The sequence below is a fragment of the Rhyacophila brunnea genome, unplaced genomic scaffold, assembly GCF_057557595.1.
Source record: "Rhyacophila brunnea isolate RB1 unplaced genomic scaffold, BYU_Rbru_1.0 scaffold_1, whole genome shotgun sequence".
Taxonomy (NCBI): domain Eukaryota; kingdom Metazoa; phylum Arthropoda; class Insecta; order Trichoptera; family Rhyacophilidae; genus Rhyacophila; species Rhyacophila brunnea.
In genome coordinates, this window is record NW_028232751.1 from 52,991,187 (window position 1) to 53,008,949 (window position 17,763).

The window sequence follows — 17,763 nt, forward strand, 5'->3', positions numbered from 1 at the left end:
ACTAATGCATGACAGTTTTAACATTTATTTTATGACATGGATTGGGTCAAAGAATATTTCTTGTCGATTGGATGTCGCCTTTAAGCCCGTCAGATGTCAAACGTGACAGTTGTCAGTTTGCCAGTTGACGGGCCGCCCCGAAAGCATTGCCTAACTGACCCACTAATGTGTTGTTGTTGCAGTGCCCCCTGGCAATTGCGACATCCGATGCGGCAATGGCGCATGCGTTGACAACTCAAAGCGATGCAATGGCATTTTCGATTGCCCCGACGGAACGGACGAGCGCGACTGCGGCGTTTGCCAACCGGGAGAATTCAGGTACCCAACGACGTTGAGCGAAAAAAAAACATATTTTGCTAATAATTATTAAACTAAACTTACCCGCTGAAGCTAAAATTAAAATTGCTGAAACCCATCATACAAATTTTGATTTTTTTAATTCTTGATAAACTAAATAGGTATTTTGTTTTTTAAATTTTATTAGTATGAACTTTCAAAGGAATTTTTCATTTTTGCATCCACTGCAGATTCCATTATCCATATAATAAAATTATCTCACTATGTACCTATTAAGATTGAACCTGCAACATATTATTATGTGAGATCTTCATAACAAAAAATTATAGATTCATGAAAGTCTCTAACCAATTTCTTCAAAACCAAAGTTGTTGAAGAAAACCTTCTTCTATAGAAATTGAACCCAAATTTAATGTATGACATTGAAGCGAAAAAACTGAGCCCTGGTTTATTGATTTTCATACGAAATGTAAAGAAGGGGATGATGTTAGAAAAATAATTACACTTAAAAGAAAGTGAAACTTGTTTCAGCAGTTTTGATATTGAAATCACAGAAGGCAAAAGGTTTTTTCAAGATCTTTGACCCAAACTCATATTCATTAGTTGAATTACTAATTTGTATCTATTTATCAATATGACTTCTTGTTATTGCTGTTTTTAGTTTGAATTTGAATTTACAAATTGTATTTATGTAATTCATTATTCCAAAAATGGTTGTTTGAATAGTTAATTAATAAAATCGACTTTTATGTAATGCATTTAATGCGCCAGCGTATGAAGCACCTTATATCTATCTTGGTAGGTAACGTTTTTACTCATTTTATTTTAATTATTTTGTAGATGTACAACAGGCCATTGCGTCAATGTCAGAACTCGTTGCGATGGCGTGGCTGACTGTCCCGACCTTAGTGATGAATTTAACTGTCCAACACCGCCAGGTAAAATTCACTAACATATTATATTATTAAATCATTAATAATGAGCATCAATAATTAATAATTATAATTCTTATTTCTTTCTTCACCGTTGAACGTAGGTGGTTGAACTGTCTTAAAAATTTTCTCGCATAATAGGTTTTTAAAATTTAAAAAATAATGTGCCGCCTTAGGAAAACTGAAAATTCCACCCGTCTCATTTTTTTTCACTAACTATCAACCCTAATAAAATTAGTCTTTTAAGATAATCCCATCGGCATTTAAATATTTTTGAGTCTTTTCATAGCATTAATGTGTTATAATGTTTAAGACTGTCACGGTTGTTTTTTATCATAATAGATTTTTGGGTTTCCACTTTGTGTACTTCTTCCTTCTTTCCTCAACGTTTCGGGCTCGTTCGAGAAGCTTGGCCTATATACTTCTCGAACGGTAAAGAAGCTTGTGAGTAAACACGAGAGAGCATACTACAGCCGAGCACTCGATGGATACAGGACACAAATCACATCCAGAAAGCCTATAGTCTAGTCTTATCCATTATTCATATTATGCTTGTTATAATTACAGTCTGTGGCCCTGGAAGCGTGTCGTGTGATGGTAAATGCGTTGACCCAAAATACAAGTGTGATGGTACCAGCGATTGCAGTAACGGAGAAGACGAAATTAACTGCTCTGACGTAAGTGACATCTTAATACTACATATTTTATACAGTCGAACTCGGTTATTACGATCACGGATATAGCGAGATCTCGGATGTAATGAAGAAACATTCGTTGACATTTTAGTTTATGATTTTCTCCATACATTTATTCACAAAAGTGAATTATATATAAATCGTTATAAAAATAACGAGCTACTTATCAGTTATACTGAGCTAAAATATGATCAAAAATTTTCATGAAACTGTTAATGTTTCGATCGTTTAAAAACATTTCAACCCTAAGCAATAAAATCCGATTGGACAGGATGCCGCCGGAATCGGATTACGTTTATGACACTAGTTAAGTGTCTAAGTACCTACCTAATTGGTGTTTTCACCGACAATATTGAAAAAGTATCCACACATATGGTTGATATTGCATGTAAAAAGTCCAAGCTTTGTAAAGTCAGTAAATACCAACCAGCGTTCATTACAATAAACAACTTCTTTTGTAGTTTATGAATGCCATGCTTGTTTCGGGGAAAAATTCTAATTGTGTTTTTTTGTTTGAATTGCGACTTTTTGTGTTATGTGACCGCTCATTTAAAAATACCTATTCTCTGATATTACGAGTAACGCTTATAACGAGCAAATTCAGTCGGTCCCATCTTCCTCGTAATAACTAAGTTCGACTGTATTTCATTTTTAACATATTGTGGATGTTATAAATTATTATTAATTCAAGACATTCACAACATTAAGGACATAATTACAGTAAGTATTTAGTCTACCAAATAAGTTATTTACATATCAGGCTGGTCAATGAGCTTGTAGAGTTTAGGATTGTAGCGATGTTGCCAGATGTCATCCTCGCGCACAGCAGCAACTATCTTTCACAAGAGTCCTCACTCGTACATCTGTAACGAAGGACCACTCACAGTTAAGTCTCTGTAACAAAATACTTGTGCCAACAATATTTTATAAAGATCAGCTTTTGTATTTCTTGATATTCTAAAGGATTGCCTATAAAGATCATTACTGTATCTAGCTATTACCATTTAGGATATTTTTTATTTAATCTTGTCACTCATATTAAATTGTTATAGATATTAAGGAGAGAAACCGCCCCATTCATTAAAAACAATTAATTTGTTGAAAATTATCAATTTCAATATAATGTTCTCACAGAATGTTTTATTCTCAGAGTTTTTTATCCTACACCATATTATAAGAAAAACATCCATCATATATGAATGACAACTAACCTGTGGTCCATGGTAGACGAACTCATCAATAGTCTCGGTGCATTAATTTTTGACTGTGAGAGGTTCTAATTTTGCGAATGACATAAATTAAGTTTGTGGCATCTCATTCTACCCGTTTTACTTCTTAGCAATGAAAGCCTTCTATTCTTCCCTTGATTATAAAGTCCCTAATATTTAATTTTACAGTCTGACTGCGAAGGGAAACACACTTGCCCCGATGGAACTTGCTTCGATTACGAATTAGTGTGCGACGGAAACCCTGACTGCAGTGATGGAAGCGATGAAAGATACTGCGACACAGGTAAAAAAAACTATACATTGATACAAACGTTCCATTAACATTTTCATAATAGACTTGTAATTAATGTGTGAATCACCCACTTAAAAAATTTAGACTTGTAATAATATAATGTAAGTCACTCACTTTGAAATTTCCTCTGTAAATACTAATGAATTTATTACATACTCTATCTGATTCTTCTAGTCATTACATCATCATGAATTAATTATTATTCTTCTTGGTCAACCTATAGGATAATCTTGTAAGTTCATGCACAAACTTTTCTTAAGTAGATTCTTCAGACTAGAGTACTTGTTTTCAATTTATCCGCACTGTTTTAAGGCATGTTGTGAATTGAATATTATAAGTAATCTTATCTATTGTATCAGAGAGTAAATAATTCCTTTTTTACTATGGTTTTCAGAATTACCAAGCAGGTGTCTTCTTTTATATAAAGAAATATATTATAATTGTTGTTGTATAATATACCTACTCACTAATTATTTACTTCTTGAAATATAATTCATGAAATGAATTGATATAGAAACTCTACATTGAAACTTGTTATATTATTAATATAAAAATAAAATTATAATTCTTAAATGACCTTCCACTAGGAAAATTTGATGGTAAAATTATGAATTTTATCTAATCTATGGATTATGTGTCTGCTGTAAATTTAAATAAATTAAATTTATAATAGATTTTGTGACAACAATCAAAGAAAAAATACGTACATATACTATAAATCATTTCACATAATATATATAAAGACAATAACTTGCAAAACCCGACAAAAGCATATGAAAAAAATGTTTAGACTCTTAAGTTGTAATTATATTGAGATGCACGTCGTGTACTGTCACGTTGTCACGGCGATAAATTTAGTAAATGGTTTTGTCATTTTGCAGAATTTTTTGAACGATCACCACCTCTGTAATTTCAATGATGGAGAGTGCCAACTCTAATGTATTAATATTTTGAATTATTATTCATCATTTAAGCTGATTTCAATTAATTTTAACAGTTTCGACGTGTGCGTATGTTAAAATTACTTGTGATATTATATCCATAGATAATATTTTGAACAGAACGCATTCTGCAGACCATATATAATAGACAACATTCTTATAGAAAATACATAGTGCCAACCGCTAAAAACAAAAAACGCGATTATGACATGAATCGAAAATGTGTAGGCATGTAGAAAATGATAAAAAACTTTCATTGAGTCATGCAGGTGTAGTGCGGTACAACGTGAGGTGACCTCATTATTGTTCTGGTGATTTTGGCAGATTTTGCTAACTGACATTGTTCGTTTAAAGGTTCAAAATGCGTTACAGGATGGGAGCATCAGTCTGATAACATTTTTAACACCAAGAAAAACGACATTACCGTAGTGTCAGCTTACTATGACCTCACATGATAGTATGTGACGTGCATCTCAATATAATCACAACCTTAATGACATGCAGAAACCGACAAATTAAATAGTTACAGGCAAATGCCGATATGTCCATTTATATTTATCCTATATTTATTGCAATTATCGGTTGACTGACTAATAAAAATAGGCAAATAATTCTTAATATTGGAAATAATATAAATAAACTATCGTTAAAACTAATAATTTCAGCGTGAAACAGAAAAATGTCATTTACTATGATTGCAATGTGGACATATCGGTTTTTGGTTTTAGATTCCTCCACAATTGCAGTAAAAATAATCAGTGTAATCTGAATTAAATTTTTTTTTAAAACAAAAGACAAGACTTGGAGGATCATGAAGAGAATCTTGGCCATCAAGCATTCATAGTGGTCGTGAAGAGTCTGTTTTAAACGATTTATTAACGTTCACCTTGAGATTTAAAAAATCATTTAATTACAAGAATCTGTTCAATCGCCAAAAATATTGTATTCGTATGATTTAAAGCAATATTTATAAATAGTAACAGTCGAATTATTGTCCAGGAATCTTAATTCAGAAATGTATGAAATTGACTAATGCCTAATCAACAGGCACTTTTTACTACTGTGACTGTCATTGTAGGGTGAGACATTACGATGGTATAGAAACCGAGATGATATAACTAATACGAGCTTTGTATCTTCACATTATTTGCTTATTAATTGGTTATAACAGTTACCGAGGGTTTTCTTTGACGGCTCTTGTAGTCCAATGCATAAGGTACCGGCTTCTCACACCAGGGTTTCCGGGTTCGATTCCCGGTGACGTCACAATATATTTATGTGATTTTCTCAAGCCAGAATATTTCTGTGATTGTTTCACTACTATAATCGGCGCCCACATGGCCGGTTGTAGTGTTGAAAAAAAGATAAAGGAAGCTCCGATATTAGAGGTAGTCGATTGGTAGGTGAGTTGTTTGTGGTGTTTGTCGCTAGGGCTGCCGCCGGCTTCGCAGTGCAAGGAATCTGAGTTTGAGTGCGACAACGGGGGGTGCATCCCTCACATCCAACGATGCGACAATGTTTATGATTGCCGTGATTTTTCTGACGAACAGAACTGTTTCTATTCTGGTATACAATCTAGGCATGCAAAAGTCTTTTAATACTTTTCTCTATGTTATCAACATCATATTTTCAGAATGACAATGGCATGCGACTTTACTTTGTGGTGTTTATTTATTTTTTATATTTAGTCCTGATGGTGTTTTATAAGAGGTTGGTGCATCTTCCCATCAGTTACGTTCGTAAATTGACATTCTAACTGAACAACTATTCTAAATGTCAATTGTACGCATAGGTATTGATGTTAATTATAATTTGTTGTTCCCTCATTAGAAGTAAGGATATTAGTTTCAAAGTTGGTTACCTCCATTTTATAAAAATATTTTTCTTGATCTCCAAGTACTTTTAACAAACGATCAAATCTAGCTCCATTTTTAAGAAAATTGTATTAAACTGAAGATTAATTCCAAAGTTGGTTATATTCATCAGCTACCATTTTTCGACCAATTTCAAACATGATTTTTTTATTAATTAAGTACAATTATTTTTGTGTGTTTTTATTACAAATTATTCTACTTTCAGTCCTAAATGTGCTTGAAGGTTTTTGTGATTAAAGTATCTCAAAATGGTGAATATCAAGGTAACCGACATTGAAACTAATATTAGTAGTTGAATGAACATCTACTTTTTGAAGTGAAACTTCGGTCGTTTTTAATGAATATGTCTCTAAGTCACACGCATAAAATTGTATCACTATGCATTAAAGAGTGAGACCAAATATATGTATGTTTCTTTTACCGTGCCTATGTGTAAGTCTTAAAATTACAGAGCATTTACTATGACTATTTTATAGATTACTAATGCCTTGTCCAGACCAACTAACACACATCTGGCTGCAAACAAATAAACATTGGATAAAAACTGTCAAAATTGAATAAAAATCTTTTTTTTGTGTATGCCGGCGTGGATGAAAATCAAATGTAAACATTTCAACTGTCCAAACTATGTTTAATTTGACAGCAACGTTGGACATACATTGAGTGTAAAACAAATAAACGCTAAAAAAGTTAATAATCCATTGTTTAGTTTTGTGTGTGGGCAAAATATATCCACCAGAAGTTTCACTTCTACCGTGCGTGTTCTACACACACACACATTATATCTTTTTTCCTTTAGTTAATAAAACTTTATATTTTTTAATTCTGTTTGCCAATGGCCTGGGTTACACTGAGAATTAAGCCATGTGAAAAAAATTACATCATTCTTCAGTCATCAACCAACCATTTTAAAAACTTTCTTCCTTTTTCTTACTTTTCTTTCTTTAAAAAATCTGACAGGATACAAATACTGTAGAACCTAAGCAATATTAATTTTATTTCAGCAGCCACATCAGATACTAAATTAGAAATAAAAACATGTAAATCCAAATTAGCTGGTGTTTTTTTTTTTTTTTTTGTAATAATTAACATGCCATATGATTTATAATACTATATCCAAAGACATTGAAAAAAAGCTTCTATTCTAGACGGAGCCTAAATGCATAAAAGTGAAGCTGAAAAATGGAGGAAATGGACCTTCAAGGTTTCAACCTAATATTAGATTCACTCAAACAGTCAATTACTCACCTTCTATCGCCAATTATTACGAATGGATTTATTATATTTTATTACTAAGTACATACATTGACTATTTTGAATACAAAACATCTTTGACCTGTACCAGAACTAAAGAATTCACATTATATTACAAATATAGTTTATAACTGTCTGTGAAAGGGCAGCTGGCCGTGTCAATTATTGTACATATATGGCAGCGAAATACACTGAACAATATTTATTTATTATAGTTATAAACAATGCCGCCAAGCCAACTTACAATATATTAATTTTTCTATGGGTACCAATCCAACCACAAACATTCCAGAAATACAATTGTGCGTTGTAATGCTAAAATTTTATAAGGCTCCCTCTAGTATAGTCCAAACAATTTGACTATATCCATAGAATACTTTAATAATAGAGACGTTCCCAATGTTATGGAATTTTTTTAGTTGCGATAATGGAAACAAACTTGGTACATGGACTCATCGATCAAGCATAATTATGGCATGACTAGAAGCATGGTCTTCGTAAATCGTCGAAATGCTGCATTGACTGATAACCAGTTATCCTATAATATTGAGAAACCATTATACTGTTTCTTGATGAATATATTGTATTTTTTTTATAATTTGATTTACTGAAATATTTAAAAAAAAAAATGATACTTATTAAATGTTTATTTCAATGCATCTTTATATTTGATTCGTTGACCTGTCAATGAGATGGCATGGAAAATGTGTAAGAAAAACTGTTTAGAATAATCATCTCTTTTTACTATGGAATACTTATTTTTACATATAATCTAGATAACTCACAATAACAAAAACATATTATTATTGTGATTCTTTCTGAATAGTTTCAAATTAATATGATTAAAAATATTTTTATTCAATTTATTTTACTAAATCTCTTTTATCATAACCTACTTCTTCTTTCATAAATGAAATTATTCAACATGAAAGATATTTAATGTTTGAGACTTTCACGGTTGTTTTTTATCGTAATAGATTCTTGGGTTTCCACCGCGTGTACTTCTCCCTTCTTTCCTCGACGTTTCAGGCTCATTGCAGAGGCCATTATCAAGAGATATGTGTTATGATGAAGTGTAGTGTTGGTGTATGAATGCAAACGTCACTCTAAGAATGCCTAAAGGAATCCGATTAGCTAAGAGCAAACGTTGCTCAGAGTTATGTGTCACTCGTTACGACCAGAGATACCGGATCGAATATTGGATTTTGCTGACAGTGTCGGAAGCCATGACGTTTTTAACTGTAACCCATCATCCCTATTAATATTTTCAGGGTTTCGGATTCCGATGGATTTCGGTGGCCTCCTTTACCAATCGTGAGAAATATCCCTTATTCCGACTCAGTATCTTGGTTTTAAAGTCAAATTTGTGTCCTGTATCCATTGAGTGCTCAGCAATTGCTGACACTGTATAGTGTTTAAGTCGGTATGCCCTCTCGTGTTCATTCACACTCATCTTTACCGTTCGAGAAGTTTGGCCTATATACTTTTTCGGGCATCCGCGACATCTTAACTGGTATACACCTGCCGAGTTCAAAGGCTGCGAATCCTTTACTGGCTTTAACATATTCCGGACCTCTGTCGATGTTGAGAACGTCAACGAAAGAAGGAAAAGTACACACGGTGAAACCGCAAAAATCTATTATGATGAAAGATATTGTCACTCCACTGTATTATCTTTTTATTCTATTACCTATCTGTAAATTCTACTAAAAGTAACAAACAGTAATACATAATATACATGTTTTATTATGTGGAATGCTGTTTTTTATAAAGTGATATTTTAATCTGTTAAACATCAAAAAAAAATTAATCTACATCAAAAGGATTATGTTAACCAATAATAAACATTTTTCACAATAACATAATATTAATAATCAAGATATTATCAATGGGTTAGTGTATATTATCGTGTCTGGAAACTTTTACGTATGCAGTTCGCCGTATCACACTTCACCGTGAAATGTTGTATCGGAAAATATGGCCGTGTATTAAAGACCGTCCAACTTCTTATGGTCGTATAGTAGTAACATAAAATTCATATCTAAATAAAACACGGTTCTTGTTGATTTACAGCAACAAACAAATTTTGAAAATAGCCGATATACTGGATTATTTGTTAAATTAGGTTAGGTTAGGTTTTAATTCTTGAATTCATGAATTTTGCCAAAATCGGCTATGAAAATTGAATTAATGTTCATATTGAATCTAATAAAATCTGAGACTGTATAGTATACGGTCATCTCTTTCCGACAAGAAATCTCACGGCGAACTGTGCCACGGTGAAATGTAATACATACAATATACATGTAACCATAAATTTTGAATTTTGTTACATCGGAGATTTCTAAATTTTAATGATGAGAATATGCGGTAGATAAATGTTCAGTTTTATGTTTGGAGAAAATCGAATTTCAAAAAAATTGATTTGATTAGAAATTGAATGTTAAATGGGCATACTATTATGTATTGTATATTTGAATTAGTCAATATCTTCTCAAATATACATCTACCCTATTTGGACATACAATATTTTTACAATGTAAAGGTATGCTACAGGCTTATGTGTATAATTTGGTACCCAGTTTAAGTAAGTGGATGTACAATAATATAATATGTACCTACATTAACCCATTGATATTATATTATATTAAACACCATTCTGTTTTATTTTTCCTAAGTATCTTTGGCAAAATCATTCACATAGGTATTTGAAACAATTCAATATAGAAAAAAGTGTTGTCAAAAATGTTCTATCGGTAAATAAGACATAAAACAAATAACATGAACTGTTTGGTTTGATTAACATCAAGTTGTACTTGAAACTATAACTATTTTTACTTTTCCTAAAGGCTGCAGACCAGACGAATGGAGCTGTTCCTCAGGAGACTGCATCAGCAAGTCAAAACGCTGCAACGGCGACCGTGACTGTGCCGATGGCTCAGATGAATCTTCTTGCAGCCCACCTTACGGAGGTACCACGTCTCGCCCGTACTACACACCACCACCACAAGTCACCCCAAGACCAACGTGGTCACCCGGTAATATTATACTCCATAATTATTTATCAATAAAAGGCAACTAATTTTTTTAGGTTTATTTTGACAATTTCGTTTTTAGTCTATTTCAATATTTAAGATTATGGTTTTCATTTAATATTAAATCATGCTCAATTATCATCTATCGCGCTTTGTTGGTACCTACTCCATGTTATCATTAATAATATTGTTAACAATAGTAACTTTTCAGGAGAACATTTCCAATTGGGATTACGCTATTACAATCAAGAATTGTAAATACAACACAATGTTTAAACTTCTACCGCTGAATTGTTGAAAATTATGTCATTACTAAAACTGAAAAGTTATTTCCACAACTTGTACACAACAACTACGTAAAACATTATAGATAATATTATATTTAAGTAAGATTTTATAATGTTAATGTCTAACCTATAATAGTTGTGTACACATTGAAGTTCGCGACATCATAAAAAAGGCAATTTAGTTTGTATTTACTCGCCCATTAAATCTTTTAATAAAGTGATAAAAATGAAGCTATTATTACCACAAGAACCCATTAGAACAATTTATGGTAATGATAATTAAAATAAATATTTTATGAGGTTGTTAATTTTCTCTCTGTGTACACAACTTAGCTCTCCATTTGATGGAATGCTCGAGTTTATTGGCACTTTATCGCTGCATAATTTTGTACCCCATTGAGGGAGGTTGCGTTGATCCAGGTGATGAATGAACGAAATTTTATCGGTTAGTGAACATGGATTTTTTATTGAAACCCAAGTGGAGGACCGAAGATGCCGCTATGATGAGTGGCGGTGCGAAAATGGTCCCTGCATTGCCACTTACCTTCGCTGCAATGGAGTCCACGACTGTCCGTACGATGGCAGTGATGAACTGGACTGTCCCTCCAGTAAGAAACCACCATAAACCGCAACTCATTCAAAATAATAAAATTAACAGCTGATACTGGTGGAAAGACAATAAAATAAGGTTACACTATTTCGAAGCATCGGACAGTTGAGAAATACAAGATGAGCAACCGGCAGAAAATTGAAGTAGAGAATATCATTAAAATTATTTGACATACATTTGACAGCTGTTAAGCGATATATCTTTGAATATATATATTATTAAACTCTGCCATCTTGGATTTCGTGGAGAATATAACAATCTAATGCTTCTAAAAATTACCAAAAATAAACAATTTTTAATAATTTATTCTTAGCACAGAATGTTATCAAATTAGCTTTTTATGTAAGTATATACCTATAATATGCAAGACATGATTTTAATACCTATTATATTTTAGTACTCTTTATGGGACATAAATTATTGTGTTTATTTTACTTAATAGGTACTTACCTAAATCGGTAAATCTATTAATAATTATTGATGAACTCAGCAGAAAACTACTTAAGTGTTTAATTATTTTTTAAGAAAATTTGTTATTATAGATTTTCATAATTAACAAAAACAAGGGTTATATTATGTTTACATTTTTACCACTCATGGCAAATATTGCTTTTAAAATTCATTTGTAAGCAAAATATATTTGGCTCGATAAAAAATACACTAATTCATTTTAATGTTTCACACATAAATTTAATAAAAAAAACAATGCGATTGTTATAAAATAAACCTAATTGAAATTCCCAAAAAGTGTAATAAATTTATGATCTTTATTTAGATGTAATCTATAAATATATTCTCTAATTTTTAATATTAATATTATTATAATCACTGACTTTAAAACCATATTACAAGTATGCCCTATGTTAATATTGCACATCAATTTATTATAAATATTATTAAAAAATAATTACAACACATGAATCCTTGGCCTTGATATAAAAAAACTTATTTTATTGCATGTTAAAAAAGTTTTAAACATTGAATTATTTTTTTTACACATATACAATATTATATTGCATTTGCCTGAAAATAATAAAAAAATAATTAAAACAACCCCTTACCTAGATGGCCATTATAAAAAAATTATTTTATCTAGATATTTTTTATTTAAATATTGTAATTATAATCTGTTAGATATTTAAAAAAATGGGTTTTTGGATAAAATTACTAATTCTGGTAAATTCACCATAAAAAATATTATATATTATAGTTAAAATAAATTGGTGGTTAAAAATATTTTTAATCATGCGATATGTAATTCCAATTTTATGCATATTGAAGATTATAACAATACATTTGTATGGAAAATTACTGAAATGTATTTTTTATTATTTACAGCTGGAACGAATGCACGATTGAATCTGAAAACTTACCCCAACGAGCAAATCATCCGTCAAAGTAAGTTTCTTCGTATAATTTAAATGTTCCCTAAAATCAATAACATATCTATAAAGTTGTCAATTAACTTGTTGATTTTATTAATCTTTAACTACAACTACTCCTCTAATGCCTATAAAATTCACTCACTTGTACATAGATAAATATACTATACTTACAGCTTTTCCTATTCATAAAACCCCATATTGCATATTTCTATTTTAAACCTCCTGTGTTTAATTTTAATAACATATTTTTTCCTTACTCAATGACTGGTAGAGATTATAATATTTAAACTCAATTTTAACTGATATTTTAATTCACAAGTTACTTTTTTTTTAACTGTTAAAAGTCATATGTCTAGCTGGATTAGATATTATATCGTCCCAACCATGCCTAAGTAACCAATGTGCAAAAAAACACTTCTGAGATAATCAAGTTTAAACATTTTCGGGAACTCATTAACATGAGCTTTACAATTTTGATTTATATAATAAACTTGCTGTCTATTATAATACTCTCTTTGAGACAACGAAAAGTAATGTTGTTTATTTTTTTTACATGAATGTGCCACATTAGTGCCTTTGGGTAATTCATATTCCATATTTAGGTGCGCAGTTTAGTGAAAAGTAAGGTCATTATTTCACCCATTTCTAGAATCAGTAGCACTTCAGGTCTTTGGCATAATAAAATTTGGTTGATTTCTAGCATATCCATGCACTTCAGTCAAATCAACCAAAAAGGCACATCCATGCCTTTGGCTACATTGGGACGATATTGCTTACACCAGTGGTAAAGGGTGGAGGTAGGCTGTTAAGATTCACCATAAATACTTAAGTCAAATAAAAACTTTGTCAGTCATACGTATTTGTTTTCATTGAAATAAGACTACAATTTATAGATGGTGTAGGTAATAGTCAAAAAATACTCGTCTATATATAAAATATGTAAAATTATGCAATTAATTTATAGATAAATCAATAGATATTTTATAGATAGAATGATGTTTTTATCTTTTCATCTTTTATCTTTATGGTTTGGTTTAGGCAAGGCTAAATGAATTTTAAAAAATGAACCAGCAATATGTGTAACATGTACTCTTAATCCAACGAAAACAAATAAGTATGAATGAAAAAGTGTGCACAATGTTGTCGTATCGCCCAAAACTATTATGATTTGGTTTAGGCAGGGCTTAATTGATTTTTAAAAACTAACCAACACCATCTGTAAATTGTGGTCTTAGTTCAATAAAAAAAAATAAGTATGACCAACAAAGTTTAATTTGCACTATTTATGGCGTATCCAGCCTACCTCCACCCTTCGCCACTGGTTTACACACTCTTATGTCGAATTGAATTTTATATTAGACAGCGAATTTACACGTAAGCAAAAACTGTAAAAAAATGTAAATATAAAAGTATGACAGGAGATTTTGGTATAAATACTCAACTCTCCTTTTTTAATTTAATTACAAACTTAACATAGTTACTTATAACAAAACTGTAATTTATTTGGAGGCTGGATTAATAATTATAAAACAAAACTGGTTTTGGTTTGTGTCTTCTCCACATTTTAAAATCCTCCCCTTCTTTAATGAAATACGTAGAAAGTTCAGGTGTTAATGAATATAATAACACCTCAACATGTCTTTGTTTAATATGCTACTTAAACCACACTGTAAACCACAGGTATTTTGATTAAAATTAATTATCTGACACAGTGTATAAGTATTCAATAATTCCTTGACTTAATTAAAATTTTGTGAAATGACTATTTTTTTTAATATATCTTTCATTGATTCAATATATATGATAGTAGATGTGTACATATTAATATTTTATTGAAAACACTGAATGCAGAACTATTCTAAATCATATTTGAAATGTTTTACAGAAGAGTATTTTGTAACAGCCTACTTCAGTTTTATTTATTATTTATATAGACAAGTGTATGCATCATTTTTTTCACCAATAATCCTAAATCTAAAATATGATGCGTATCCATAAAGATAATAAATAATTTCAGTAAGTTGTTTCAAAAAATTCTCTCCTTAAAAATTTCAATTGTAAGTTAGAATAGTTCTCTAACTGACTGAAGCTGAATAGCTGACTATTTGTTATCCAACTATTGAAAACTAATTTAGTGTCATATTATTGAACAAATGGCAATATAGAAAACTAAACCCATTACTCCTCTAGTGAGATAATACTATGTAGATAAATTTGTATATATTATGTACCTTATTTTTTCTTTATTTTTTATACTAACACTCTACTAATATTTGAGGAGCTGATGATAAAAAATTTCCAACTGCATATGTAACCAAGTTAACTAAATTGACTTAGAAATTAAATGTGCAATTAAAATTCTAAATAACTACAGTATAACCTCGTTTTTACGTGCCCGGATATCACGTTTTCCCGGCAATTGCGTGTAATTTTTTCAGTCCCGATGTATTTCAGTACATTTAATACCCGCATTTACGTTTTTCTTTCTCGCGATTTACGTCGGAAATATTCAAAATATGCGAGTTACGCGCGCTTGACAATGATTGGGTCATGACATTCGAACGGCGTAAGGTGTTTGGAGGGAAAACTCCGTGTCCTTAGAATGGCGCACGATGATTGGTCTTTACATAACAAAAAAACAAAAATGCAACAAACTAATATACTTACATGATTTTTTTTATAAAAAATAAAAAAAATTTCAATAATTTTTTTAATTGACTGTTGTTTTTTAATAAAACGTTATTTTTTTAGAAACATAATATTTAAATGTTCTTTTTTACAATACCTCCCTTTTACATTTTCCCTCCAATTAGGTTTTTTTTCTTCAGTCCCTTAAAAAACGTAAAATAGGGGTTATACTGTATTTTCAACATTCTGTAAATGTGGTCTTATTCTCAAATATAATTTAGTATTAGATTATTATTCCAAGATAAAATATTGATACATGTTCACTCAAAGTTTATAATATGTTGCTACAAAAATCTAATCTAAAGCAACACAAAATATGCTATATGTTTTAAATTGTCCTCCTTTAATCCTCAGCCTCTCAATTATTCTTTAGATATACTTAATAACCACTAATTATTACTGTGTTTGTGATTTTTCTTGAACATTTTTCAAACTACTTCCTGGTGCTGTACCCAAAGGTCCATATCCAAAAGGTAAGTTCTTAGAAGCTTATTGTAATAACCCTCCGCACTTTATCAATCTCTTCATATTTACATCAACCCTTCATCACATTGTATATATTATAATATCATATTATTTTTATCCTGTTATTACATAGTACCAGTTTATTCAAGTTTAATTTTTCGTCTCTCCGATGTGTTTACAGGTGTGTGTGTTATGCTTAAATTATGTAATTAAAAGGCATTATGCAAAGATTTTTTTACATTGTGTATGTTGAGTAGTCAATTACATAATTTCGTATTTTTATATTCACTAGTTACTATCATACCAATTAAATTTATGTAATCAGAGATGCACATAACAACATTACTCTTTCAAATTCTCACATTTTATTTTTAAATATTCAATTAGTAATATTTAGTGAGTTGTCTATTTCCAATATCAGAAGTTAATGTTTCTAGACTGCGGCATGTATAACGTGAAGTGTAGCCGTTTCGAGAACTACAATCCCCTAGCCCTTTCCTCTTCGTTCTGCTCGCCCCCTGCAATCATTTGACGTTCGTTATTTGTGCGTGCTGCAAGTTCGTGTAAAGTGCTTAAACGAATTAATAATGCACACAGTATTGAAAAGTGGTAGCAGGAAGATTATAAGTCGTGTTATAACCTACTGCGAAGAAGAAAAAGAATAAAATGAGCTCACTGGGCTTATAAATAAAATCGATGATAGAGTCGATGCAATAACAGGTAGATATTCTTTGACATTTCAATGTTACCATATAACTAAAAATATCCCGACATTGGGAAAAATATTGACGTCTGGTTTTGTATTCGATATTCACATTCTGAACCAAAGTAGGGGAAAAAATCTCCTAATACTGGCAACTAGAGGTGGGAAAACTGGTCGATTTTGAAGACTAATTATACTTATTACCAGTATAAAAAAATACTTAGTATCGAAGCTTGTTCCAAAATACTTACAAGTAATACATACTCAACTGGACCTAAAACTAACTTCATATTATTACAGTATAGTCACCATTTCTGTCCTTCACTATACCAACTTTACAATTGGGGAGAAAGAGAGAGAATGATGATTAGAAATATCGGCTTCAATAGAATCGCTAAAAAATACACTGAGAGCTGAGTCGATTTTAAACACATTTTAAATTTATGAGCTGTTTTTATGTTAGATAATAACATTCTTGAATGAATATATGAAGATTTTTTTATTTCAAACATGTTTTGAGCTGTCATAACAAGCTTGTGGGAATGTGGTCCAATAATTACAAAAAAATTATCACCTATTGTTTATACATAAGCTAGTCGCGGCGTCCACGGCGATGATGTCATAGGTAGCAACAAAACCAACTAGCTAGCGGACCCGCTAGTATCGAGGACGGCGAGATCTCATACTCGTTGCACGCATTCAAACTTCTAAGTATTTTGTAATAAGTATATTGGGCCACATGTACTGAGTATGGGTAGTACATGCCGAGACTTAAGTACGCAAACTGGTGACAGTATTTCTAACTCACCTCTACTGGCAACCTTTTCACAATATATCGCAGCGCCTCGACGGCGGCCATGACACTTCAAGTTATAATTTTCGCAGTCTAGTTATTGTCTAAAGCAGTTTTTTTTTTAAATAAATGAAAAACTAAGTCTTTCATCAAAAAACAATTTTATTTCGAAATATGGCACTCAAATACTTTATCAATCTTATTACCTACCTACATCAAAGTTTCATCACATTTTTGATTTTACAATATTATTATTTTATATTTACATTATATACAATACATG

The 17,763-nt window shown here is 31.0% G+C and overlaps 1 protein-coding gene across 4 annotated transcripts in view; it reads left to right on the forward strand.

The window, feature by feature from the left end:
* trol (terribly reduced optic lobes) overlaps positions 1–17,763 on the forward strand; it is a 602,293-nt gene that overhangs the window by 525,468 nt on the left and 59,062 nt on the right. For 2 of the 4 annotated variants that reach the window (XM_085947167.1, XM_085947183.1), the window contains 7 exons: positions 183–318; positions 1,138–1,235; positions 1,797–1,906; positions 3,322–3,436; positions 10,364–10,552; positions 12,785–12,844; positions 15,978–15,992. In XM_085947167.1, coding sequence (XP_085803293.1) covers positions 183–318; positions 1,138–1,235; positions 1,797–1,906; positions 3,322–3,436; positions 10,364–10,552; positions 12,785–12,844; positions 15,978–15,992 — 723 coding nt within the window. The remainder of the gene's footprint in view (positions 1–182; positions 319–1,137; positions 1,236–1,796; positions 1,907–3,321; positions 3,437–10,363; positions 10,553–12,784; positions 12,845–15,977; positions 15,993–17,763) is intronic. The other 2 variants (XM_085947174.1, XM_085947191.1) reach the window with 1 other exon arrangement.